Genomic DNA, 27,670 nt, shown 5'->3' on the forward strand with positions numbered 1-27,670 from the left:
AGGTTTGAAGAACGGTGTAGACAATGCATAGAGGCAGGAAAGAATGTGGAATATTTGGGCAAATATACTCAGCACATAGTAGGTAGCCAATAAATATATTTGTGAATAGTTGAATGGCAGTGAATCAACCATCTGATTGAGAAGAGACTTGAGAGGAAAACTCAGGTGTTACAATATTCTGTGGCAATCCACAGGTGTCTATCCTTCATGATGGTGCTTTTTCTTCTCTCTCCCTCTCCAGAATCTTCATCAGCTTAGCTCTGTGGGCTGAATGAGAAACTACTTTGCCATTTTCTTCTTCTTTTCTTCTTCTTCTTCTTCTTCTTCTTCTTCTTCTTCTTCTTCTTCTTCTTCTTCTTTTTATTATTATTATTATTATTATTAGAGAGGGGCGGGGCAGACAGAGAGAGAAAGAGAATCCACGCTGTCAGCACAGAGTCTGACACGGGGCTTGACCTCACAATCCTGGGATCATGACCTGAGCTAAAATCAAGAGTCAGACACTCAACCAACTGAGCCACTCAGGTGCCCCTATTAGCTTATTATTTTTAAGTTATTTTAATAACTATACAGATATCTAATAGCAAGGATTAGCAGAGAATTCTAAGAGGACAGAAAATTTTAAATTTTAATTTTCAGGGTGGCAAAATGGCCTAAAAGCCATATATCTGCATAATGGCCTTATCTATGTTAAGCAAACATGCCTTCAGACACTGAATTCAATTATAGTATTTTCTATAAATACAGATATAAGCAAGCTAGCCACAGATCAACTGTTTTTTAACTGTTTTCTCATATATAAATGTAGAATTCTGTGGTTTGTCAGGGGTCAGCAAACTTTTTCTGTAAAGGGCCAGAAACTAAATATTTTCCATTTTGTGGGTCATATGGCCACAGTCACAACTACTCAATTCTGTCCTTGTAGCATGAAAGCAGCCATAGACAATATAAATGAATGATGTGGTTGTGTTCCGGTAAATCCTTAAATACAAATAAGGCAGGAGACAGATTTGGCCTATAATCCATAGTTTGCTGATTTCTTGCCTAGTGGATCAATGTGTCTAGGAAATCTAGAATTCTTTAACTTCAATGGGCACTAAAGATCAAAAAATGCCCAAAATTCACAAGGACAATATGATATAAAAATGACTTCATAAAAAGAGTTCAATATATCTTTTCTGGTAAGATGTTTTTCTAAGTGTTCTTCTTCCTTCTTTCTATATGGGTATAGGTAGTTATGATATATTGATATCAAAATTTTGGTGCTTATGCACTTACTTAAAAACTGATTTCAAATAAAACTTGACTGGGGATATTACTTAATTCCTATAATATTAGAGTAGTCACGAAGGCAATAAAAATATGCCTAATAATCTTCCAGGCTAGTGGTCATTTTTAAAAAATGTTTTCTTTATTTTTGAGAGAGAGAGAGACAGAGTATAAGCGGAGAAGGGCAGAGAGAGAGGGAGACACAGAATCCGAAGCAGGCCCCAGCCTCTGAGCTGTCAGCACAGAGCCTGATGTGGGGCTCCAACCCATGCACCATAAGATCATGACCTGAGCCTAAGTGGGAAGCTTAACTGACTGAGGTGCGCAGGCACCCATAGTGGTCACTTTTTTAACTGTTATTATGTCCATACTCCTGGGAAAATGAGTGGGTTAGAAATGGTGATAATATAGCAAAACATCTAATTTTCAGTTTCAGTTTCTTTAAGACAGGAAAAATAGAACTTGTTATATTTAACAAAGAGAAGGAAAGTATTACCTTAATGGCAGGTATAAATCTGTGCCCTTTACTCATTGGCTGTTGTGAGAAAATTACCTGAGAAGGGACCAAAAAAAAAAAAAAAAAAAAAAGAAAGAAAAAAAGAGTCCTATATTCATCTGTCATGGTTCAGTGCTTTATTTCCTCCTCTCTTCTTGAAGAATTCCAGAAACAGAAAGCTGACCTTCCTCTATGTACTTTCTCTTCTGCTATCATCACCTGTGATTAAATCTAAAATCTTTATGGATAAGGTACTGCACATGTAATGGAAGAGGGTTATTCAGGGTGCAAAAGGCTCCAGGAGAATTAAATCACATTAAAGAAGATGGGTGAGCCATAGTGCATCATGTCTGGAGAATTAATCATATAATGCTCAGACCAAGGTTGAGATCAAAAACTCTATCTGTTTCTATGTGAGGGTCTGAGGTTGGAAAAGAAGAAGTAACAATAATACCGCCAGAGAGAAAAAATATATATATTGAAGAGAAATGTAGCATATTTGTGTCCTGCCCAGATGGCCTTAGATCCCTTGTGCCAGCCTTGTGTGCCCACCTCTCTGCTTTTACATGCTTTCCTCCTAACCAGAGGACCGTGCAACCTTCAGAAGACTGCCCTTGGGTACTGGAGCCATATAGCCTGTCTGGAATGGACTAGTGCCTGGGACCTTTACAACTGCTACCTCAGGGAAACCTGTAACCAATGACTATTTGATATGGTGATGCAAAAACTTAGTTTTCTTGTGTTAAGGCAGGACAAGTTAGGGTGTGCTTTACACTATCAAAATCTGGCTGAGTCTGGGATTTCAACTGACATTATACTCTCATTTGGCTTTTTTCCCTTTCTTATCCTGCTTTACCCACACCCGTACTGGTTTCTCTTCAATAAAACACTTAAATGAAAACATTTGCATCCAACTCCTTACGTTAGGGTCTTTTTGTGTGAGAATCCGATCTGAGACAACAAAGTACCATAATTTCTTAGCTTTTATATAATAGCTAAAGTCCTACTACATTTAATACCAATAAGCACATAATTTGTGAAAAAGTGTCAACCAACCTGTCAACAAATGCATGGTGAAGAAGAAAAATGGGATCATTGGCAGATCCCTGTACCTGAGACATCGTTCCATTCATATAGATGTGCAAGGCATTGTGCATGCTGCTTTGAGAGGCATCTGCTATCCCAGTAAGTGGACTAGCAAATCCTGTTGGTAAAAAGAAAATTGAAAAGAAAAAATCAGTTGGCCCTCGTAGTTGAAAATCTCAGTGATTATCTCATTTAGTTTACAACTACATTTGAGAGCTTAATTCAAAGTAATAAAATTCATGCTGTAGTAGGATTCTTTACATTTAATAAATCTTGGTGGAATTGAAGGGTATTAATCTGGGGACAGTGGACTGATTAACCAGATGGACTAGGTGGAGCCAGTTGTATGCCCTCCTGATACTTCTGCTTATTATTTCTCCTCTGGATACTGAAGAGTAGTAAGAACTTTTTATAATAATCAGCATGGTCACTTTTACTTAGAGCAGGTCATTCCAGCTTGTTATGTGTCTCCTTGCTTTCCAGTTCTGGAGGTTACTTTTAATTTTGGTTTCTGGTTCCAGAGGAAACATGAAATGTGTGACCTTCTGCATCACAGTATGGGGGACATCATCAGGTCATCCATGTGCTAGATTTTGCAAACTACCCATTTCAAAGTTGATCAAGACTCCATTAAATGGTTCCCTTCATTGCATCAGAAATGCAACAGTGGGAATATAATAAGTGGGAATATAATAAGGATGAGAGATATTATTTTCGGAATATTAACTGTGCTAAATGCTTTTGGCAGCATATATCTGCCAACCTTTATAGCAACTCTGCCAATTACAAATTATTTTCCCCATTGGAAAGAAGAGAAAACTGAGCCTCAGTGAAGTTGAATTTTCCTAGGCTACACAGGCACTGGTAGAGTTGGGATTTTAACCTATATCAGTTAAGATATAGATCTTCTAGATCTGAGCTCTTGTTATTTTGTGTTCTCTCTCCTACAGCACCTGGGAAGAGCAAGATATTTTAGAGTCCATGCAGACAAAACATAAAACATAAATAAAACTCAGATTCAGAACCATACAAAGAAGTTAATTTATCAAAGTTAAATTGTAAAATAGCAACCTATTTGGGGCAATATGGCTAAGGGCATATTATTAAATTTCAGAATTTAGAAATATCGAACAAACAGAAACTGTCATATGATGATGATGGTGGTGGTGGTGGTGGTGGTGGTGGTGGTGGTAAAGGTAGATATACACAGTGGAGGCACTATGATTTGGGCAGGGGAGTTCTAGCTAATTTTGTGCATCTAGGTTTATTTTCTTGTCAAACTCTTCATTTTTTAAAGTTTATTTATTTTGAGGGAGAGAGAGAGAGAGAGGGAGAGAGAGAGAGAGAGAGAGAGAGAGAGAGAGAGAGAGAGAAAACATGAGCAGGGGAAGGACAGAAAGAGAGAGAGAATACCAAGCAGGCTCTGCACTGCCAGCTCAGAGCCCAAGGAGGGACTCAAATTCACGAACCACAAGATCATGACCTGAGTGGAAATCAAGTCAGATGCTTAACTAATGAACCACCCGGGTGCCCAAACCTCTTCATTTTTAAAGGTGCAACCCTTGACTTTCACATTCACTGCTTTTTGCTCTTCCACCACTGTGGCTCACAGTATTTCTGCCCCTCATTTTGTGACTTTTTTCTTTTCTTTTGAGCTTTTTGTACTCATTCTCAGAGACCATCCTGAGCCCTGCACTCACTGGAAGCTTAGCCTAAGAACATACACTTCCATCCCCTCTTGTCTGTGAAACTTTTATGATTATATACATTATGTGTGTGTGTGTGTGTGTGTGTGTGTGTGTGTATCCTTTACTATATGCAGGGATTTTTCTAAGAGCTTGACATGACAAATTTCTTATACTCTTCAGAGTGATCCTACAAATTAGGTATCTTTATCATCTCCATTACATAGACTTGAAAAAAAAGGGGCTTAGAGAAGTAAAGTAACTTGTGTACAGTTAAAAAATAAATAAGAGAAATTAAAGTTGGGACACAAGCTTGTTTTATTGTAGAGCTTAGGCTCTTGAATGTATCTTATGTAGCAATAAATTACATATCATGGAGGACAAACTTCTGTAGATCAATAGTCTTTAAGCTATTATCCTTGAGAAGCACCAAATGAAAGTTTTAAAAACACATTTTATATATGCTGTCACATATTTTTAAGTAGATTCCAGATTATTTTAATCATAATTGTAAATACTTTCAGAGGTTATAACTTCAGAGATATTGCAAATAGCACAAATTTAAAACTAAAAAATTAGTACCACTTTTTAAAAATACATCCATCTTATTCACTATCATCCATGTCAAAAATACCTAAACAAACTCTATTATCACCTGAAAATTTATGAGGTTTTCTTTTTTGACTTCATATCATATTTTTGTTCTACTTTCCCTTAGAAACATACTAAATGTTATATAAGTTATGCTTGATTTAAAGAAAAAACTTTTTTGCAATTAAAATAGGTATACAATTAAAATTGTCTTTAAAAATTTCATGTAAGCATTAATCTAAAATGGGTTAAGTGGCGCCTGGGTGGCTCAGTCAGTTAAGCAGCCGCCTTTGGCTCAGGTCATGATCTCGCGGTCTGTGAGTTCGAGCCCCGCGTCAGGCTCTGTGCTGACAGCTCAGAGCCTGGAGCCTGTTTCAGATTCTGTGTCTCCCTCTCTCTGACCCTCCCTCGTTCATGCTCTGTCTCTCTCTGTCTCAAAAATAAATAAACATTAAAAATAAATAAAAATAAATAAAATAAAATGGGTTAATTTATCATTAAACATTTTAGCCATGGCAACCTATCAAAATCACATAAATATATTAAACTGCTTTATAAAATATTAAATATAAAAAAGTAAAATTTTAGTGAAAGTTTATTTCTTAATAATATTGGTGAAAGATCATTAATTAAAAGTTGATTCAGCTATCCATGGATTAATACCCCAAAGGATAAAGCTTAGCATAAATTCTATTCTAAATTTCAGAAACTAAATATAGGTCCTGAGAAAATTTTGTTCTCAAAAATAACTACATGGAAACAAGAGTTTTTAGAGTAACTTCACTTAATTATTTTAACTCTATTTTAGTTATATGCCAAAAATGACACACTGATCCATCATCAAATAATCTGATCCATCAACTGTAACTCAACCAAGAATTCTTTCATGAAAGCAATCTTATAAATTATGAATTTATTTACAAATCACTCAACTTGCAAGACATTTGCTACCTAGTCATTAAAGTCATGCCCTTTAGCAACACTGGCACCAATATTTTGAATTTTCTATCTGTTTGACACCCTGTAAATTTTTACCCCTTCTGATAATGTGTTCTGTTGAGTACGGATTCAGGATGTGTGAGAAAAAGGTTTTTCTTGTGACAAGTAGGAAAAAGGATTGTATATGGGGCAGAGGTAAAGGAGAACCTTCAGGAGGCTTTCCATTTAAGATTGATTTTAGAACAATGTTCTTGGGAGGAGGACCTGGAAATAAATTTGCTTAACACTCTCTGTAACATGTACCCTGTAGAAAGTCTTAGTGAACCTGCAGTAGTGTGTCTATCCCATTTGAATATACTAGTATAGAGAAAAGATTGTTAGAATTATGCAAACCCAGCTTTAAATTCTATATTTCTTACCAAAAGTATGACCTTTGTCAAGTTAAATTTTTTTTGAGACTCAGTTTCTTCATTGGTAAGAGAGGGAATAATTAATGCCTATCTGGATTCTAATGAGGAATAATTCTGTAGCAGGTGTGAAGCTTCTAGTATAGAATCTGGCACAAATGAATGCTTCCTGAGTAGTACCTGTCACTTCTATCAGTTCATTGCATTTGAACAATGGGTGGTCATCATGAGAGGACTGGCCAAGAATATGGGGGTATTCCCCCTGCAGGAAAGTCTCTTTTGCCACAACTCCCCACCATCAGGACCCATCCCAGCACCTGACACCTCTCCCCTTCCTAAACTCCTTTGCTCTACAGAAACCTGACTGCTGCTTGCCTTTATCCAACATTAGAGTGATCTTAGAAAGTAGGATTGAGCCCAGCATCCCCCTACACCGCCATCTTCCTCACAATGAATGGATAAAGAAATTGTGGTTTATATACACAATGGAATACTACTTGGCAATAAGAAAGGATGAAATATAGCCTTTTGTAGCAACATGGATGGAACTGGAAAGAGTTATGCTAAGTGAATTAAGTCATACAGAGAAAGACAGATACCATATGTTTTCACTCTTATGTGGATCCTGAGAAACTTAACAGAAGACCATGGGGGAGGGGAGGGAAAAAAAAATTTAGAGAGGGAGGGAGGCAAACCATAAGAGACTCTTAAAAACAGAATAAACTGAGGGTTGATGGGGAATGGGAGGGAGGGAAGGGTGGGTGATGGGCATTGAGGAGGGCACCTGTTGGAAGGAGCACTGGGTGTTGTATGGAAACCAATTTGACAATAAATTTCACATTAAAAAAAAAAAAAGAAAGTAGGATTGCCATTCTAACAGTGTTCTCAGTGAGGCTTGTGTTTCTTTACTTGCTTCTTTGGCTAATTTTCCAGATACTGAATCTGGGAAAGCCTCCAAAGTTATTCAGAAAGGACATCTGAATAAGAAGCATATGGAATTTGTCAGAATATTGTGATACATGCTCAGAAAGAGTTCAAAGATACAGACTGAGCAAATATCTGACCTCCTGTGACAGGTACTCGATTATTAATATAGATCATCTTACTATATTAACTCTTAAATGAACTGTGTACATCTTGTCTCTTGAAATAGACTAGAAATGCCTTATACGTAGGAACCAAATCTTTTGCTTTGATTTTCCACAAAGACAGAGACTCTCACATCTTTGTATTTAAAAGAAAACCAGATATAAAATATGTTTCAATCCTTCACTTATACCATTCTATAGAGATTGGGAATAAGAAACATACATTTCTCTCCATCAAATCTTAAGGGACCATCAGAAAGCTCTACTCTGCTGCTTGTTAAGAGACAAAACAGAGAAAAATGTCATGGATGTGAATACTATGAAATTTTGAATAAATGATTTTCTATTTTACTTCTTCACACAATTCATTATTTTGTCAGTAAATCACCTTGGAAAAATAAGAAAGGATTATACCAATATCAATAGATTCTCTTGCTGAGATTTTAATTCTCTTTTGGAAGAGCAAGTCAAAGAGGAAATTCTAGGCACCAAACAATAACAATTTATACTTGAAGCTTTTGAAATATCTTTTACATAGGTGATCTCATTTGAACCCCAGGGTGACCTGTTATTATAAATAACATCATTGTCCCAATTTACAGATGAGAAATCAAGTTTATAGAAGTTACACGTCTATTAGTTAACACACCTACATTCAAGCTAGTAATTGAGGGAATCGAGGAATCGAATATAGCTCTTCAAACCTGTGGTTTGTTTTTTTTTTTCCTCTACACTGCGGTTGGGTTGTATCTGTGCTGACTTGATACACCTTGGAAGCCTCTTTTTACTATGGACTACAAAATGAATTTATGAGCTTGTTGTTTCCATCTACTAAGAGCAAGGTGCAGGAGGTGTCACTGTTTCACTCTTGTCCAAGGATCCCCCATGATGGGAAGTCTAATAAGTCAGCAGGGACCTTGTTAGCAGTCACAGATGCCAAAATGGCTCAAAGTTCTTTGTGAAGGGCAGTGACGGTTGCCCAAATTACTCTGTGTTAAGCCTTCAAAACTGCGTGTTGTGTTCCTACGGGAAATTAATAAACACAGTTTCTGGCTGATCCTAACAGTACGAAACTTCAGCTTGTCAATCCATGATTTTTCTCTTTCGTTTCCTCCTCGAAAGTACTCTGGAGACTTTTTCTGTTTGTTTGTTTGTTTCTGACTGAAGCCTATCTCTGACCCCTGGAGATTCAGATTTAATTGGTATAGAGTGGGGGCTCAGGCACTTGGAGTTTTACAACACCCAAGTGATTCTAATGCGCAACCAGGGTTGAAATTCGCTGGTTTAGGCTAAATTGCTTTCCATCCTCTAAACTTGAGCTCACAATTTAAAAACTTTACCTGTGAATATATTATTCTCTTCACTTGAAATTTTCTCCTCCTATATCCTGACAGTCCAAAAATGCTTCTGCCTTTGAAATCCTACACCACACACTTCTGACTTAAAATATTTTCATGCTGATAAGTTCTTCAACACGTACGCTTGAAAATGATGTTTAAAAAAGTCTAGCAATTACTATGTGGCAGGCACTGGATGGACGTTTTTACATGTATCTAATTTAATTCTGATGCTTCTTTCTAGGAACCTGGGTTATAGATGTTACACTTTATCATGTCTGGTAGATTTTGATATGTGAGAAAGTACGTAGTTAAATCTTCAGAACAGAGTACCTTTATTTGATTTAATTTCATTTTAAGTGCATCTCAAATCTGTTTTAATATTTCTTAGAGTTTCAGTGATATAATCAGAGAAAAGAAAGCAGAACGATAGAAAAATGTACATCAGGGCATGTGAAGATTGAAGCGACATGACTGTTATGCCCCCCTGGCTATATTTCCCCTAATTACTCTCCTAATATGCAACTTAATTCAGGAGCTATAAAGTGCATAGCCTCACGAGGTTACACACAATGATGTTAGGGGGTAGTAATTGATGGCTGAGTACTTTTAAAAGGCTTGTAATTTAAATTACTTGTAGCAGAAATATAATATTGCAGATCAAAAAAAGATCTTGGCTCTAAGCAAGTCCCTAGATACAATGGAAGCATTAACTTTCAATCCAATTTCAGGTCTCAAATAAAGTACTAGCTCTACAGCCATAAATGTAATTAATTAGCATTTATGTTTATTAGAAAATACTTTTAATTCCTCCAACAACAGTGAATGCAGCAATGTAACATATAATTATTAGATGATAGTTAAGTTCACAAATGCTTGACAATTTCTGTGGTTCTCCAAAATACAGTCCCAGAGCCAGCAGCATCACCTATAAATTTGTCAGAATTGCAAATCCTCTAGCCATACCAGAGAACTATTGAATCAGAAAGTCAGTGGGTTTCACCATTTGTGTCAAAACAAGTCTTTCAGGTAATTCTAATGCACACCAAAGTTTGAGAACCACTGCTCTAATTATTTGCATCGTTTGCACAAAGACAATGGTGGATACTTAGTCATAGTCATCTCCATAAACTCAATAAAGGAGAGCAGGAGAATTATTTCATGTGTCATCACTTTAAATTGTTTGTTACTTTAAATATCAGACTAATTTCTCCTGTTAGGAACCTCAATGTGTGTGTGTGTGTGTGTGTGTGTGTGTGTGTGTGTGTGTGTGTTTTACGTGTACATGAACATATGTAATCATTTTCTTTACATGCATGTTACACATATGCAACATATATATAATTCATACCATCCAGTGATTTTTTTCAGCATTTCTCAGATCTTATTTCTATGAACACATCCATAGAATGATCTTACACATCAATTGTCCATTTATTCATTTAAAATTTGTCTGAAACTTATTTTAAGGTAAAATTTTACAATAGCTTTCTATATTCTAGGTCTATATCCTATATCCTGGAAAGACTCAGGAATAGTGAACCAGACAGCAGAGCCATTTAGTTCGCTGAATTATACAAACTGAAACAAAGAACTTTATAGACAAGGTGTTATTCAAGCTGTGTTCTTGTCCCTGTTCTTCACTTATGACTGAATTGGTAGTGCTTGGTGTATTTGGCGTATTTTCTTGGGTGTGCTAAAACTTTGTTAGTATATTAATGCTAATGCTAACTATTTTTGAAGCAAAGCTATGGGAACCAACCATCCTAGTCCCTGTTTGCCCCAGGTTGTTCTTGGTTTAGCACTGAAAAGCCTGTGTCATATGTAGGACCAGCTTCATAAGCATTCAGCTGAGTGTTCCCCGCCCAAAGCTGCCTGTACTTGGTTTAATGCTCTGCTGTTGCTATCTTGAAATTCTTAATATTTTTTGAACAAGGTATTCCATACTTACATTTTGCATTGGGCTTTGCAAGTTATATAGCTAATCCTTGTCCTGGATGCGACAAGGACCCCATAATCCTAGGCAAACAGAGATGGTTAGTCACCCTGCTAAAGTTCTATATAACATTCTGTCATGACAGGCTTCATTTGATAGTGCAATTCTATAAAATACAAGTCAAATGATTTAACTGTGTCCTTTATCTTATTAATGCTTTGCTTTTTAATTAGGCAAGATCATTTAATGGTATTTTCGTATGCAAGTTACTAATTCCCTATATATCTATAATTTTCTGTAATGAATATTTTAACATATTTGTGTTATATTTTATAGTTTGCAAAACACTTTCAGGCACATATTCTCATATATCATTCCCAGTAGTCTGCTAGCAAAGATTAATAGACAGATCTTGGAGGTGAAATGGGGCACGGGGGCAGAATACGCTGTTTTGTAGCATTTGTCAATTTTCATGGTGTAAATATCCCGATGATTGTTAGTTTCAAGGTACTGACTTGATGTCTTTGAATAAGAATGGAGAAAAAAAATGCTGTCAGCTCTCATAGCTGGTAAGAGCTCCAGCACGTTACTGGATGTTCCTCAAATAAGGGAGATAGAATAGGGGTCACCATACTTATAGTGCAAATGCAGAGGTTGTGGAATCTGTTCACATGTGTTTTGACTGGCTAATGCCAAAACTATCTCTTTAATTTTCTCATTCCAAATCCCGTGTTCTTCCCCTTATACCATTCTGTCTTTCTTATCACTCATATCTATAAATTTGTGTATAATAATTATTGCAACGAATGCACGGGAGCGTACATATGCCATGGATGAAAAAGTTTAACATCAAAGGAAGTTAGTTTTAGGGAAGCAAAACTTAAAAAAGATTCTACTTATATTAAATTAGGGGTAATTTTGAGATGCCTGGTTGGCTTAGGCAGTTAAGCATCCGACTTCGGCTCAGGTCATTATCTCATGGTTGGTGTGTTTGAGTCCTGCATCAGCCCTCTACTGTCAGCACAGAGTCTGCTTCAGATCCTCTGTCTCCCTCTCACTCTGCCCCTCCCCTGTTCGCACTCTCTCACTCTCTTTCAAAAATAAATGAAACGTTAAAAAAAATAAAACAAAACTAAGGGTATTTTTTTTTTTTAATTGAAGGGTAGTTGACACAATGCTATATCAGGTTCAGGTGTTCAACATGGTGATTCCACAGCTCTACATTATGCTATTCGCACAAGTGGAACTACTATCTGTCACCATACAACACTATTACAGTATTTTTGACTATATTGTCTATGCTGTACCAAGGGTATTTTTAAGATGCCTTTGATTAAAATCATTTGAAAATGTGTTCGAGGTTTTCACGGGTTTGCATTTTCAAACTTCAATTTCAAGGAGAGGCTTGTGCTTGCATAAGATGAAATGTCATCTTCACAATTTAATTATAAATGGAAATATTTGTATATTATTTTTAAAAAATTAATGCTTATTTTTGAGAGAGAGAGAGTGAGCATGAACAGGGGAGAGGCAGAAAGAGAGGGGGAGAGAGAGACAGACAGAATCTGAAGTAGGCTTCAGGCTCTGAGCTGTCAGCACAGAGCCCGACATGGGGCTTGAACTCATGAACTGCAAGATAATGACCTGAGCCAAAGTAGGACGCTCAACTGACTGAGCCACCCAGGTGCTCCTGATTCATATATTTTATTTGCCTCTGTTACTGCTTAGTTACCACTTGGCCACAAAGATTTTTACAATTACAACACTTTCAACTTCTGTGTGGTACACTAGGCTAAGTGTTTCCTTATGTTCTTATGGAACTTAATCCTCTTAGTAACTCTGTAAATAGCATCATTAAGCCAACTTTCAGATGGTGAAACTAAGGCACAATAAGAATCCGTGGTTTATCCAAAATCATTCAACTGATAAGTGGCAGAGCCAGGATTTGGGCTATCTACCAGATTTCAAAGGTCTGCTCCTAATCATTTTGTTATGCGTTTTTAGTTGATATAGAGCTATCAGTTGTACTAAAATATAAAATCTCTGAGATGACCGTACATCTCTTCTAGTTCCAGCAGTACCCTTGTTTCCCTTAATTCTTTTCAATGAAAAAGCTGAGGCATCTGATCCAGCCCAGTTTTCCATAATATTCTCTTTCAGGGTAGAGAAGCTTCTATACTGGTGATTCCTACTCTCCCTCTTTTCTTGGATGAGTACCTTACAAGCTTCCTTCAAATGGTTTACAGTTAGCTGGATCAATCAAATCCCTGCCATAAAACACAGTGAAAGCTGGGATTCTGGTAGTGCCACCAATATATAAGGCCAGATGTTCACCTCCTTAAGCCCAATATTTGTTTCTGTCAAATTGAATTCTCTTAATGAATCTCAGAAGTCTGTAGAAGGGTTTAATTGCATCTCATAGGGGCACTTGTACCCCAATGTTTATAGCAGCACTTTCAACAATAGCCAAATTATGGAAAGAGCCTAAATGTCCATCAACTGATGAATGGATAAAGAAGTTGTGGTTTATATATACAATGGAATACTACGTGGCAATGAGAAAGAATGAAATACGGCCTTTTGAAGCAATATGAATGGAACTGGAGAGTGTGATGCTAAGTGAAATAAGCCATACAGAGAAAGACAGATACCATATGTTTTCACTTTTATGTGGATCCTGAGAAATTTAACAGAAGACCATGGGGGAGGGGAAGGGGAAAAAAGTTAGGGAGGGAGGCAAACCATAAGAGACTCTTAAACACTGAGAATAGGGGCGCCTGGGTGGCTCAGTTGGTTAAGCGTCCGACTTCAGCTCAGGTCACGATCTCGCGGTCCGTGAGTTCGAGCCCCGCGTTGGGCTCTGGGCTGATGGCTCAGAGCCTGGAGCCTGCTTCCGATTCTGTGTCTCCCTCTCTCTCTGCCCCTCCCCCGTTCATGCTCTGTCTCTCTCTGTCTCAAAAATAAATAAATGTTAAAAAAAAAAAACTGAGAATAAACTGAGGGTTGATGGGGGGGGTGGTGGGAGGGAGAGGAAGGTGGGTGATGGGCATTGAGGAGGGCACCTGCTGGGATAAGCACTGGGTGTTGTACGGAAACCAATTTGACCATAAATTTCATATAGAAGGGTTTAATTGCATCTCAAAGGTTGATTTTTAAAAGTCATTTTAAATAGAAACTATCATCATGTTGTTACACTTTGGATGCCAACTCAGTTTAGGACTAATACTTGTCTGAAACAACTTTTGTCTACTGGAAACCTAAAATACTAGTCTACTCCATTATTTAGAATTTAGTTTGTATGTAGAGCTAGAAAATGAAACTGTGCATTAGCATGCAAGTCAGGGACTTTATTATTTAATGAAATTTTCCCATCACAGAGACTGTTGTAAGTAATTTACAAATGTTAACTCATGTCATCCTTGTAACAACACACGAGGAAGGTGTTGTGATTATCTTCACTTTTTAAATGAGGAACGTCAAATAAAGACATGTTAAACTTACCAAAAATCATCTGGCTATTAAGTGATAGTATCAGGGTTTTAACCCAAGTAGTCTATTAATCACTACTCTCTGCTTCCTCTAAAACTTGGTCTCTCTTTTTGAAAGACTTGGGGACATGACCTCCCCTGTTGATGATCCAATTTTGCTACCTATTATCTGTGTGACCTTGTCAAATTATTCTGAATCTCAGTTCCCTTATCTCAAAATAAATGTAATAATAAAGATGGTATAAAGCTTTTGAGAGGAGTAATTAAGATAATGGATGTGAAAAGATTTTAGGAACCGAAAGAGTAGAGCTATTGATATAAGCAGTTGTTATTAATTACAGGACTCTGAATTTCTAAGGTTATTATGTTAGGATATTGGAAAGAATTTGTAATTTTCCCCTTTTTATTCTTTCCACTTTATCTTACCTACCCCAACTCATCTTGAGAATATCAGATCATCAAAGTTTCTCTAAAAATAAGCACTTGGTTAGGTCCCTCTATTTAATAACACACTTCTCTCTTTTTAATCATTTACTTTCTTTGGATTATAATTACTTATTCATGGTCCAGTTCTTAGCTACACTGTAAGTGCCAAGACTGAAGGATCTGCATCATATTCACTAGTTATTGCTAGTGTATTGCGAAGTACCTGCACGTGGCAGATGCTTTATAAATACTTGTTGAATAAATAAACATAGGATATTTATTTCTCCTCTTAAAACATGCTACCCAGTTGCTATCATAATTTTAAAATAAGTTATGCTAAAAAGTAAACTCAGTTAAGCTACAAATTTTGTGAAACATGCCCATAATGTTCCTAGGCTTATTGTTGAGTGAGAGGGATCATGGCTCTGAATCTGGCTCTTATGTATTTATTGAATAGGCCATCCTCTCAGTATTCTCCCAATAGAGTAATTAATTGTAGGTAGGCCCAAGCAGCTTGTATGAAAAATAGTTATGTTGTTGCTCCTCATTGGAGGAAATAATAGATGTTAGGAAAGAAAAGATAGGTGATTCTTCATTCAAACCAAACATGTTAATAGAAATAATTATTCACACATAAATCATAGGATACATTTTGGGAGATGCCATTGAGAAAGAAGAATATATAATGGCTAGGGAAAACAGAATTTCATGGATTTTTCTACCTGGTACAAAATGGGATAAAGTGGGAAAATATCATAGGAAAGTGGAGTGGGAAGAAGAAAGCAATGGCAAGTGAGAAAAGGTAAATTAAGAATCGAGCCTTCAATGTGAGACATCCTAGCGCAAAACTAAAACCCTCAGCAATTAGTAAATCCTAGAGAGGAAAAAAAGGGAAAGTCTCAAACAGAAAAACCCAACATATATCTATTCAGTGTGTTCAAAAAAACCATTTATTTGAACTCCTGTATGCACAACAAACCTCATATTTAGGTGTGGCCCTGAAAATGAATTGTGGCTAATGAAATATGAGCAGAAAGTAGGTAGACCACTTTCAGGTTTGACCTATATATTTTTCCTATAGGACTCTCCAAGCACCTGCTTCTCTTGTCTCCCAGGAGTATGCAGAAGAGCCATCAGAGAGTTGAGGGATAGTGGAATCACTAAAATAGCCACATAAAAGGCCACTCACCAACTATTAACATCGAAACTGGACTTGGTGTGAGCAAGTGATCAATTTTTATCAGGTTAGACAACTAACACTGGGGGCTTGTTTGTTACAGTTCTTATATCTTCATGAGTGTGGGCTACTATAACAAAGTATTGTAGGCTGGGTGGCTTATAAACCAAAGAAATTTATTTCTCAGGGTTCTAGAGGTTGTAAATTTGAGATAAGGGTGCCAGTATGGTCAAGTTCTGGTGAAGGCCCTCTTCCAGTTTGCAAATTACTGGCTTCTGGTTGTGTCCTCACATGGCAGAGATCAGAGAGGGGAAGTAAGCTCTGTTGTGACTCTTATAAGGACACTAATCCTATTCATGAGGGCTCCATTCTCATGACCTCATCTAATCCTCATTAAATCCCAGAGGCCCACCTTCTAATACATTGCTAAGTGGTAGGGTTTCAACACATGAATTTGGAGGGGGCACAGTCAATACATATATTCTAGCATGTTACTCTAATTTCCTAAATTATATCATAAATTCTCTAAACTTAATAACTTGAAAGGTCTGGAGTAAAAGAATATTTTGGCACTTCACTCACCACTACAGAAATACTGTTATCTTATATGAAACACAGGAGACAGAACACTGTAGGGGAACTACAGTAAAACCTTGGATTGTGAGCAGCTTGTTCTGTGAGGGTTCCACAAGACGAGAAAACATTTCTAATAAATTTTAACTTGATAAACAAACAATGCCTTGCATTACAAGTAGTATGTGACACTGAATGTCACATGACCACAACTGAACCATTGGTTCTCTCTCTGTCTCTTGCTGTCAGATTGTGAGTGATCGTCTCCCATGTTTGGATGTTCAGTCTCAGGCCATGGTGTTTGGCAGAAATCCGTGATTTTTCAGAATGTTGGAAGGTGCCCACAACTGGCACTAGTGTATTTTTTTATCACTTCAGAACATCTATGGACAGTCCTTTGCTTTTCCATTCAAGAATAAGCTTAGGAATCCTTTGCTTCATTCTAGGTCAGGCTGCCTGCAGATATAGACTCATTCCTCTGCAGCCTTATTGCCAGTTACATTAAATACAGTATATGACAAGAGTTTATTAATACTGTGCTGTAGTCAACATCATGCAAGCATATAAAATGGCCCCCATGCAGAAAAAGGTTGAAAAGAAAGGCAGTAAGAAGAAGGAGATGATTACGGTGGAAGTTAAGAAGGAAATCATTGAGAAGTACAAAAGAGGTATATGAATTGCCAAAATTGCAAGATTATATAAGAAGTCTGTCTTGACCATTTGCACAGTATTAAAGAAGAAAGAAGAAATAAGGGGCTAGATTTGTTGTGGAATGAATCATCTGAGCTTCTGTTATTTCTTATGGGGAAATCTGCTTTGATATGTAAGTACTTTTGATTAAAGCATGTTTTCGGAATGAATTATGCTCGCAAAGCAAGGTTTTACTGTACTTGATGTTAATTTTACAACAAACACTAGGAAAGTATTTCAGCAAACACTAGGGAAAGGGATTGTAACAGAAATTGCTATTTTTTTCTCCAGCACAAGGTCTCTTCTTTTTCCTAATAATAAATATCCTAAATGTAGTGGGACACATGGCCACTAGCTGGAAATTACATTTTTGAGTTACCCTTTAGAGCTAAGTGTGGCCATGTTTGTTTGACCATAGGGATAAAACAGAATGGATGAGAGACACTTCTAACTTACGCCTTTAATGGGAAATGGACAAGCACTCCCCTACCCACTTTGTGCTCTTACTGCCAATGAAGTGAAGATATTAGAACGAAGATTTAGAGACAGACATTGGGAGTTGAGCATGGTAGAATTGTACTACCAGTACTGGATTATCCACCTCTGTTGTTTCATGAGAACAAAATAAACATCTTTCTTTTTTAAGGCACCTTATTTGGGTTTTCTTTCTTACAATATTTTAAAGTGAGTCCTAATAAATAGAAGGAGAAATAAGCAATATCTTATAGATATTAGCAATTAGCAATATCTTATAGAACTAATGATCTGTGCAATCTTGGAAGGAGTCCTTAGAACCATAGTTACTTTTGGTGTATATATAAGTGATGCTTCTTATCCTTATTAATTCCCATATTTCAAATATCTCTGCCTATAAAATAAATCCTTTTCATCAGTATATACTCATCTACTTATTTAAGCACTGAAGTTATAATTTCAAGTGCACAAGCTTTCAAAGCTTCTATTGATAAGTCACCTACTGTGAGGTCAATGTCACATGATTCTGAATTTGCTATAGAATGAAAATGAAAAATAAGTATAGTTTGGGTTAAAATTATTGATAAAGATATAATAGAATTCTAAAACTATGCATAAATCTTAAAGAAATAAATCTTTATAAAATCTTTAAAAACATTTTCTTCATTGTAGTATAACAGAGGCTTCCCACATTTAACAAACATTATCTTATTTGACACTCATATGAACATTCACAGACAGACAGTGAGAAATATTCTATTTGATAGATGAAAAATATAGTGTGAATTTAAATGGTTTACCCAGGATCTCATGCCTTGAGTTCAAGTGATGTCTCTTCAAGGATATTAGTATAATTACCAAATTTCTAAACATTTCCCACTGAGATTATGAGCTCAGAAATCATACTGATTTTGAATTCCAGCTCTGCCATTTATGATTTATGTTGCTATAAGCAAATGACCTTTCCTTTCTGACATACTTTTTTCTCATCTATAGAATGGGGATAATAAATAAAACTTACCTCTTAGGACAAAGTTCATAAAAGGTAGAAAAATTGTTTACTAAAGTACCTAACATTTAGTAACCTCTAAATAAATGTTAACTATTAGTTTTTTCTTAATTTTAATTTATAAGAGAGGATATATTTATAGCATAATAAAAATGTACAACCCTAGGGAGTACAATTTATATTATATTTTATAATTTTATCCTCTAGAGCACAATACAATAAAAATTGGATGGTGTCACCAGAGTTGTATGAACAGTAACCTTAATGAATTTTTTTAGACCTTGATAGTTTTTATTTCACACATACTTGGCACTGTAAACAAGCTTCTATTTCACATGTTTTTCCTTGGATCCAGCTAAAACTCTACTATAAGTTTCTACTGAAATCTATAACTAAAACAATAAATAATCACTTTGGTTTTTTTCTTTATTTTTAATTTTTTATTTAAATTCCAGTTAGTCAACATACAGTGTAATATTAGCTTCAGGTGTACAATTTAGTGATTCAACACTTCCATACAACACTAGGTGCTCATCACAACAAATGTGCTCCTTAATTCCCATCATCTGTTCTACCCATCCCCCCAACCACCTGCCCTCATATAACTATCAGTTTGTTCTCTATATTTAAGAGTCTGTTTTCTTGGTCTGCCTCTCTCTCTCTCCATCCCCACCATGCTCACTTTTTGTTTCTTAAATTCCACATATGAGTGAGATCATATGGTATTTGTCTTTCTCTGACTGACTTACTTTGCTTAGCATAACACTCTCTAGCTCCATTCATGTCATTGCAAATGGCAAGATTTTATTCTTTTTTATGGCTGAGTAATATGTATGTATATGTAATACATGTATACATGCATTATATGTATATATATATATATATGTATATATGTATATGTATATATGTATATGTATATATGTATATGTATATGTATATATGTATATGTATATATGTATATATATGTATGTGTAATATGTGTATATATGTATATTCCACTATATATATATAATATGTGTATATATATATATTTATACACACCCCATCTTTATTCATTTATTAGGTGATGGATGCTTGGGCTGTTTCCATAGTTTGGCTATTGTAGATGATGCTGCTATTGGGGTGAATGTATCCCTTTGAATTAGTATTTTTGTATTCTTTGGGTAAATACCTAATAGTGTAATTTTTGAACTGTAGGGTATTTCTATTTTTAACTTTCTGAGAAACCTCTATGCTGTTTTCTATAGTGGCTGCACAAGTTTGAATTCCCACCAACATTGCAAGATGGTTCCCCTTCCCCTCACCAACACGTTTTTTCTTGTGTTGATTTTGGCCATTCTGACAGGTGTGAGGTAATATCTTGTTGTAGTTTTCATTTGTATTTCTTTGATGATTCTTGATGTTGAGCATCTTTTTCATGTCTGTTGGTCATCTGGATGTCTTCTTTGGAAAAATGTATGTTCATGTCTTCTGCCTATTTTTAATTGGATTATTTATTTTTGGGTTTTGACTCTTATAAACTATATATTTTGGATACTAACCAATATTTTTCAGATATACCATATTTAAATATGTTCACCCATTCCAGAGGCTGCCTTTTAGTGTTACTGATTGTTTCCTTCGCTGTGCAAAAGCTTGCTATTTTAATGAAATCCAATAGTTTATTATTGCTTTTGTTTCCCTTGCCTCAGGAGACATCTAGTTAAGAGGTTGCTATGGTCAGTGTCAAAGAGGTTATTGCCTGTATTCTTTTGATGGTTTTCTGTCTCACATTTAGGTCTTGCATCTATTTTGAATTTGTTTTTGTGTATGGTATGAGAGAGTGGTCCAGTTTCATTCTTTTGCATGTTGCTATACAGTTTTCCCAACACCATTTGTTGAAGAGACCGTTTTTACCATTGGATATTCTTTCCTGCTTTGTTGAAGATTACTTGACCATACAGTTGTGCATCCATTTACGGGATTTCTATTCTGTTCCAATGATCTATGTATCTATTTCTATGCCAGTACCAAAATATCTAGATTATGACAATTTTGTAAATAACTTGAAGTCTGGAATTTTGATGCCTCCAACTTTGCTTTTCTTTTTCTAGGTTGTTTTGGCTGTTCGGGATCTTTTGTGGTTTTATACAAATTTGCAATTGTTTATTGTAGTTCTGTGAAAAATGCTGCTGGTATTTTGATAAGGATTACATTAAATGTGTAGATTGCTTTGGGAAGTATAGACTTTTTTTAATGTTTTATTTATTTTTATTTTATTTATTTTTTTACTTTACATCCAAGTTAGTTAGCATTAGTGCAACAATGATTTCAGGGATAGATTCCTTAATGTCCCTTACCCATTTAGCCCATACCCCCTCCCACAACCGCCTCCCAAACCCTCTGTTTGTTCTCCATATTTTAGAGTCTCTTATGTTTCATCTCCCTCCCTGTTTTTGTATTATTTTTGCTTCCCTTCCCTAATGTTCATCTGTTTTGTATCTTACAGTCCTCATATGAGTGAAGTCATATATTTGTCTTTCTCTGACTAATTTTGCTTAGCATAATACCCTCTAGTTCTATCCACGTAGTTGCAAATGGCAAGATTTCATTCTTTTTGATTGCCAAGTATACTCCATTGTGTATATATATATATATATATATATATATATATATATATATATCACATCTTTATCCATTCATCCATCGATGGACATTTGGGCTCTTTCCATACTTTGGCTATTGTTGATAATGCTGCTATAAACATGGGGTGCATGTGTTCCTTTGAAACAGCATACCTGTACCCCTGGAATAAATACCTAGTAGTGCACTTTCTGGGTTGTAGGGTAGTTCTATTTTTAATTTTTTAAGGAACTTCCATACTGTTTTCCAGAGTGGCTGCACCAATTTGCATTCTCACCAGCAGTGCAAAAGAGGTCCTCTTTCTCCACATCCTTGCCAACATCTGTTGTTGCCTGAGTTGTTAATTTAGCCATTCTGACAGGTGTGAGGTGGTATCTCATTATGATTTTGATTTGTATTTCCTGGATGATGAGTGATGTTGAGCACTTTTTCATGGTTCGGTTGGCCATCTGGATGTCTTCTTTGGAAAAGTGTCTATTCATGCCTTTTGCCCATTTCTTCACTGGATTATTTATTTTTTGGGTGTTGAGTTTGATAAGTTCTTTATAGATTTTGGATACTAACACTTTATCTGATACATCGTTTGCAAATATCTTTTGCCATTCCATCAGTTGCCTTTTAGTTTTGCTGATTGTTTCCTTTGCTCTGCAGCAGCTTTTTATTTTGATGAGGTACCAATAGTTCATTTTTGCTTTTGTATCCCTTGCCTCCAGAGATGTGTTGAGTAAGCAGTTGCTGTAGCCAAGGTCAAAGAGGCTTTGCTTGCTTTCTCCTTGAGGATTTTGATGACTTCCTGTATTACATTTAGGTCTTTCATCCATTTTGAGTTTATTTTTGTGTATGGTGTAAGAAAGTGGTCCAGGTTCATTTTTCTGCATGTCACTGTCCAGTTTTCCCAGCACCATTTGCTGAAGAGACTGTCTTTATTCCATTGGATATTCTTTCCTGCTTTGTCAAAGATTAGTTGGCCATATGTTTGTGGGTCCATTTCTGGGTTGTCTATTCTCTTCCATTGATCTGAGTGTCTATTTTTGTGCTAGTACCATACTGTCTTGATGATTATGGCTTTGTAATACAGCTTGAAGTCTGGGGGAGGAATAGACTTTTTAACAATATTTGTTCTTCCAACCTATGAATGTGGAATGTCTTCCCATTTCTTTGTGTTGTCCTGAAATTTCTCTCATCAGTGCTTAATAGTTTTCAGACCATAGGTCTTTTGCTTCTTTGATTAGGTTTATTCCTAGGTATCTTATGGTTTTTTGGTCCAATTGTAAATGGGATTGATTCTTTAATTTGTCTTTCTTTTGTTTTTGTTTATTTTGAGAGAGAGAGAGAGAAAGAATGAGAGAGAGAGAGAGAATGAGTGGGGGGAAGGGCAGAGAGAGGGAGAAACAGAAGATCCAAAGAGGGCTCTGTGCTGACAGCAGAGAGCCCAATGTGGGGCTCTAGCTCAGGAGCCTTTAGATCATTACCTGAGCAGAAGTCAGAGGCTTAACCAACTGAGCCATTCGGGCACCCCTTAATTTCTCTTTCTGAAGCTTCATTATTGGTGTATAGAACTGCAACAGGGGTGCCTGGATGGATCTGTTGGTTGAGCTTGACTTGGACTCAGGTCATGGTCTCACAGTTTGTGAGTTTGAGCCCTGCATCGGGCTCTATGCTGACAGCTCAGAGCCTAGAGTCTGCTTGGGATCCCGTGTCTCCCTCTCTCTCTGCCCCTCCCCCACTCACAGTCTGTCTCTGTCTCTCTCAAAAATAAACAAACATTAAGACGATTAGAAAAAAAAGAAATGCAACAGATTTCTGTATGTTGATTTTGTATCCTGTGGCTTTACTGAATTTGTGTATCAATTCTAGCAGGTTTTTGGTGGAGTCTTTAGGGTTTTATGTATAGAGTATCATGTCATCTGCAAATGGTGAAAGTTTTACTACTTCCTTGTCGATTTGTATGCCTTTTGTGTCTTTTTGTTGTCTGATGTGTGGTTGTGACTAGGACTTTCAGTACTGTGTTGAACAGAAGTGGTGAGAGAGGACATCCCTGTCTTGTTCCCGACCATAGATGAAAAACTCTCAGTTTGTTCCCAGTGAGGATGATATTAGCTGTGGGTTTTTCATAGATGGCCTTTATTATATTGAGGTGTGTTCCCTATAAACCTATTTTGTTGAGAGTTTTTATGAATGGATGTTGTACTTTGTCACATGCTTTTTTCTGTATCTATTCAAATGGTCATATGATTCTTATTCTTTCTTTTTTTAATCTGGTGTATAGGTTTGATTGATTTGTGTATATTGAATCACACTTGCATCCCCACAATTATTCCCACTTGATCGTGGTGAATGATTCTTTTAATGTCCTGTTGGATTCAGTTTGCTAGTATTTTATTGAGAATTTTTTTCATCCATGCCCATCAAGAATAGCCTGTAGTTTTCTTTCTTAGTGGATTCTTCATCTGGTTTTGATATCAGGATAATGCTGGTCTCATAGAATGAATTTTGGAAGTTTTCCCTCCTATTGTATTTTTTTGAATAGTTTGAGTATAAATAATCACTGTGATCCTCTTAAACTTAATAACAAAGAAGAAAAATATAATTATTCATAGTCTCTGGCATGAAATTGACTGGCTTGAAAAAGATAGAGACTAGAGTTAACCCTTGTTATTTGTAGATGTAACATTTTAATTTTAGATCAGGTTTTTCCAGATAAGTGTTTGAAATTTATAAACCAAAAGATTTTAAAACAGTATTTGTAGAAATAAAAGACACAAGATGATAGGAATGAATGCATTCTATGGTCATATATGTTGGAAATTTTTCTAGTTAAACAAATCAAAAAAGCTTTCTATATTGTAGAATTTCTCAGATTTCTTATTCTAAGATGTGTTAAAAAGGGTATGTACCATCTATATTTCCTAAATAATTTAGTCTAATGATCAACTTTTTATTCTACTCTATACAGATTTCTTTAAAGGAAAAATTGATTGCTTATTTCATAGATTGTTTAGACTACTTATATAAAATTCCCAAAACTTATGACATGTAACAATTTACATTTTTCTTCAGACCAGGAATTTGACAAATGGAAGATTTAAAAATAGGAGCAAGACTCTTTCTTAACCAGTGACCTAGGGTAGTCATTTACTTGGTCGTTGCCTCATAAAATATTTCTGTTCTTACTTTACTAAAACATAAACAGTAGCTAATATGAATTTATATGGAAATTCATTCCTTCATAAAATATGATTATAAAATAAAAAGCAAATGTTAACGATGTTTGTATAAATGAAAACAAGGCAAGGATTTCTAATAAGGGTGGTTCTTAAGATAAATAAAGATGTTTTAGAGATGCAATAGTTCTTGGCATACTAGAACTATGATGTATATTTAAGGAAATTTCTGTGAACAATCCATAGGTTCAGGTGAATTGTATACTAGTTATTGGGTAATTACTTTATTCTCTTGGGCAATAATTCTATTTATCTCAAGCTGGCAGGAAAGAAATGATAATAGCTATTTGCTGAATGCAACATTTAGAATAAAATTTATATTATGCTTGCCCTAAGGCTGTTTCCCATGTATCAATAACTATAATATTATCTTGGATGGTGCTACAAATTTTGGTTCTTGATTTATGAATAAAGCCAATGTGCAAAAGTATTGTCAAATGCTTGACCAAACAAAGACCGTTAATAGTAGGGTCTTTTACCTCATCCATCTACTTAAAAGTAAACATTTTTGTTTGTATCTTGGTTTTGTTTGTTTAAAAATTAAAGTTATAATTATTTTTTTATTTTTTTAAGTTCTAATTTTGAGATAGCTGTAGATTCACATAAAAATGTTAAAAAATAATAAGAAATTTCATGTGCCCTTTATTCAATTTCCCCCAATGGTATCACCTTGAAAACCTATAACATAATATTATAGCCAAGATATTGTCCTTGTAAAAGTCCAGATATAAGACACTTACATATTAAACTAGCCTCACATGAGGGATGTTGGGCTGTTGTTTTCTTTCTTTCCCTTTTTTTTAAATGATATTTTCCTGTCAGATTTATGTTATTGATTGATTTCTAGTTTGATTCTATTTTCATAAAAGAACATAATCTGTATGATTTCAATTCTTTTAAATCTATCAAGTCTGTTTTATGGTCTAGGATGTGGTTCATCTTAGTATATATTTTCTGGGCACTCAAAAAGAATGTTTATTCTTTTGTTGTTGTGCAAAGTGTTCTATAAATGTCAATTGGATCTTTTTGGTTAATGATGATGTGAGATCTTCTATATCCTTGTAGGTATTCTGTCAAGCCTTATCAATTTTTACGAAAGGGGTATTAAATTCTCCAACTATATAATTGTGGATTTGTATGTTTTTCCTTTCAGTTTTATCAACTTTTGCTTCATATATTTTGGAGCTCCGTTGTTTGGTGCATACATATTTAGGATTGCTGTGTCTTCTTGGTAGAATGACTCATTTATCATTATATGATGTTCCTCTCTGTCATCTCAGTGTTAACTATCTACTAATGGTCTTTTCTCATTCAAGCATGAAAGTTTCTTGGTGTGATGAGCGATTTGTGTTTGAAACCTAAACATTTTGGGTATTATGTTTTGAGACTCTTATCTTATTAAATCTTCTGTTTTAACTGGCTTTCTTTGCTTCAACTCCAACAAGGGAAAGGGAAACAAATATTGCCTCGTAACTGCTAGGTGGGGATAGAAGTCCAGGTTATCCATTTGACCTGCTTTCCATGAAGCCTCTATACTTTCTGGCTTTGAAAAATAGGAATGCCTCATTACTGCTCCCCACCTGGCCTCCACTCATAACACAGATTAAATGGCCTCAATGTCACTGGGTAGTAGTGGAGGCCCTGCCTCACCATAGGTCTCTTTTGACACCAGTCCAACAGAGAAGGAGAGTCGCCTTTTTACTGCCAGGTGGGTATGGAAGTGCAGGTTCTCTGCATCACCTTCACGTAAGATAGGGGGAGTGGTTCCTCACTTCGTGGTTGGGATGGAAATCTCTCTCTTTTTTTTTTTTTAATTTAAATTCAAGTTAGTTAACATGCAGTGTAGTCTTGGCTTTAGGAGTAGAACCCAGTGATTCATCTCTTACATATGACACCCAGTACTCCTCCCAACAAGTTACCTGTTTAATGCCCATCACCCATTTAGTCCATCCCCCCACCCACCTCCCATCCAGCAACCCTCAGTTTGTTCTCTGTATTTAACAGTCTCTTATGGTTTGCTACCCTCTGTTTTTAACTTATTTTTCCTTCCCTTCCCCTATTATCATCTGTTAAGTTTCTCAAATTCCACATATGAATGAAATCATATGATATCTGTCTTTCTCCAACTGACTTATCTCACTTAGCATAATACACTCTATTACATCCACATTGTTGCAAATGGCAAGATTTCTTTTTCATCACTGAGTAGTATTCCATTATATATATATTATGTATATATATATATACATGTATACGTGTATATGTATATATATACACATATGTATATATGTATACATGTATATATATGTATATATATGCATATATATACATACACACACACACACACACACACACAGCACATCTTCTTTATCCATTAATCAGTCAATGGACATTTGGGTTCTTTCCATACTTTGGCTATTGATAGTGCTGCTATAAACATTGGGGCGCATGTACCCCTTCAAATTAGCATTTTTGTATCCTCTGGATAAATATCTAGTAGTGCAATGCTGGGTCATAGGGTAGTTCTATTTTTAATTTTTGAGGAACCTCCATAATGTTTTTCCAGAGCGGTTGCATCAGTTTGCATTCCCACCAACACCACAGAAATACAAACAATTATAAGAATATACTATGAAAAATTATATGCCAACAAACCGGACAATCTGGAGGAAATGGACAAATTCCTAGACACCCACACACTACCAAAACTCAAATAGGAAGAAATAGAAAATTTGAACAGGCCCACAACCAACAAAGACATTGAATCTGTTACTAAAAATCTCCTAACAGATAAGAGTTCTGGGCCAGATGGCTTCCCAGGGAAATTCTACCAGACTTCTAAGAAAGAGTTAATACTCATTCTCCTCAAACTTTTCCAAAAAAATAGAAATGGTAGGAAAGCTTTCAAACCCATTCTATGAATCCAGCATTACCTTGATTCCAAAGCCAAAGACCCCACTAAAAACAAGAATTACAGGTCAATATCCCTGATGAAACTGAATGAAAAAATTCTCAACAAGATACTAAAAAATCAAATTCAACAGTACATTGAAAGAATATACTAACAAATCAAATTCAGCAGTACATTAAAATAATTTTTCACCATTATCAAGTGGGATTTATTCTTCTTACTCAGACTTCTCTGACACCATG

At 35.7% G+C, this 27,670-nt stretch overlaps 1 protein-coding gene and 1 long non-coding RNA gene across 3 annotated transcripts in view; one reads left to right on the plus strand and one right to left on the minus strand.

Annotated features, from left to right (window-relative positions):
- The window catches only part of TYR (tyrosinase), a 105,000-nt gene that overhangs the window by 55,478 nt on the left and 21,852 nt on the right, over positions 1-27,670 (minus strand). For both annotated transcript variants that reach the window (XM_007079004.3, XM_042958471.1), the window contains exon 3: positions 2,822-2,969. In XM_007079004.3, coding sequence (XP_007079066.1) covers positions 2,822-2,969 — 148 coding nt within the window. The remainder of the gene's footprint in view (positions 1-2,821; positions 2,970-27,670) is intronic.
- LOC122231173 lies at positions 484-17,741 on the plus strand. Its single transcript, XR_006208347.1, has 3 exons — positions 484-525; positions 15,830-15,992; positions 17,607-17,741. It is a non-coding gene; the product is annotated as an uncharacterized LOC122231173 (long non-coding RNA).

Source organism: Panthera tigris, chromosome D1 (genome assembly GCF_018350195.1).
Source record: "Panthera tigris isolate Pti1 chromosome D1, P.tigris_Pti1_mat1.1, whole genome shotgun sequence".
In the NCBI taxonomy this organism is placed as follows: domain Eukaryota; kingdom Metazoa; phylum Chordata; class Mammalia; order Carnivora; family Felidae; genus Panthera; species Panthera tigris.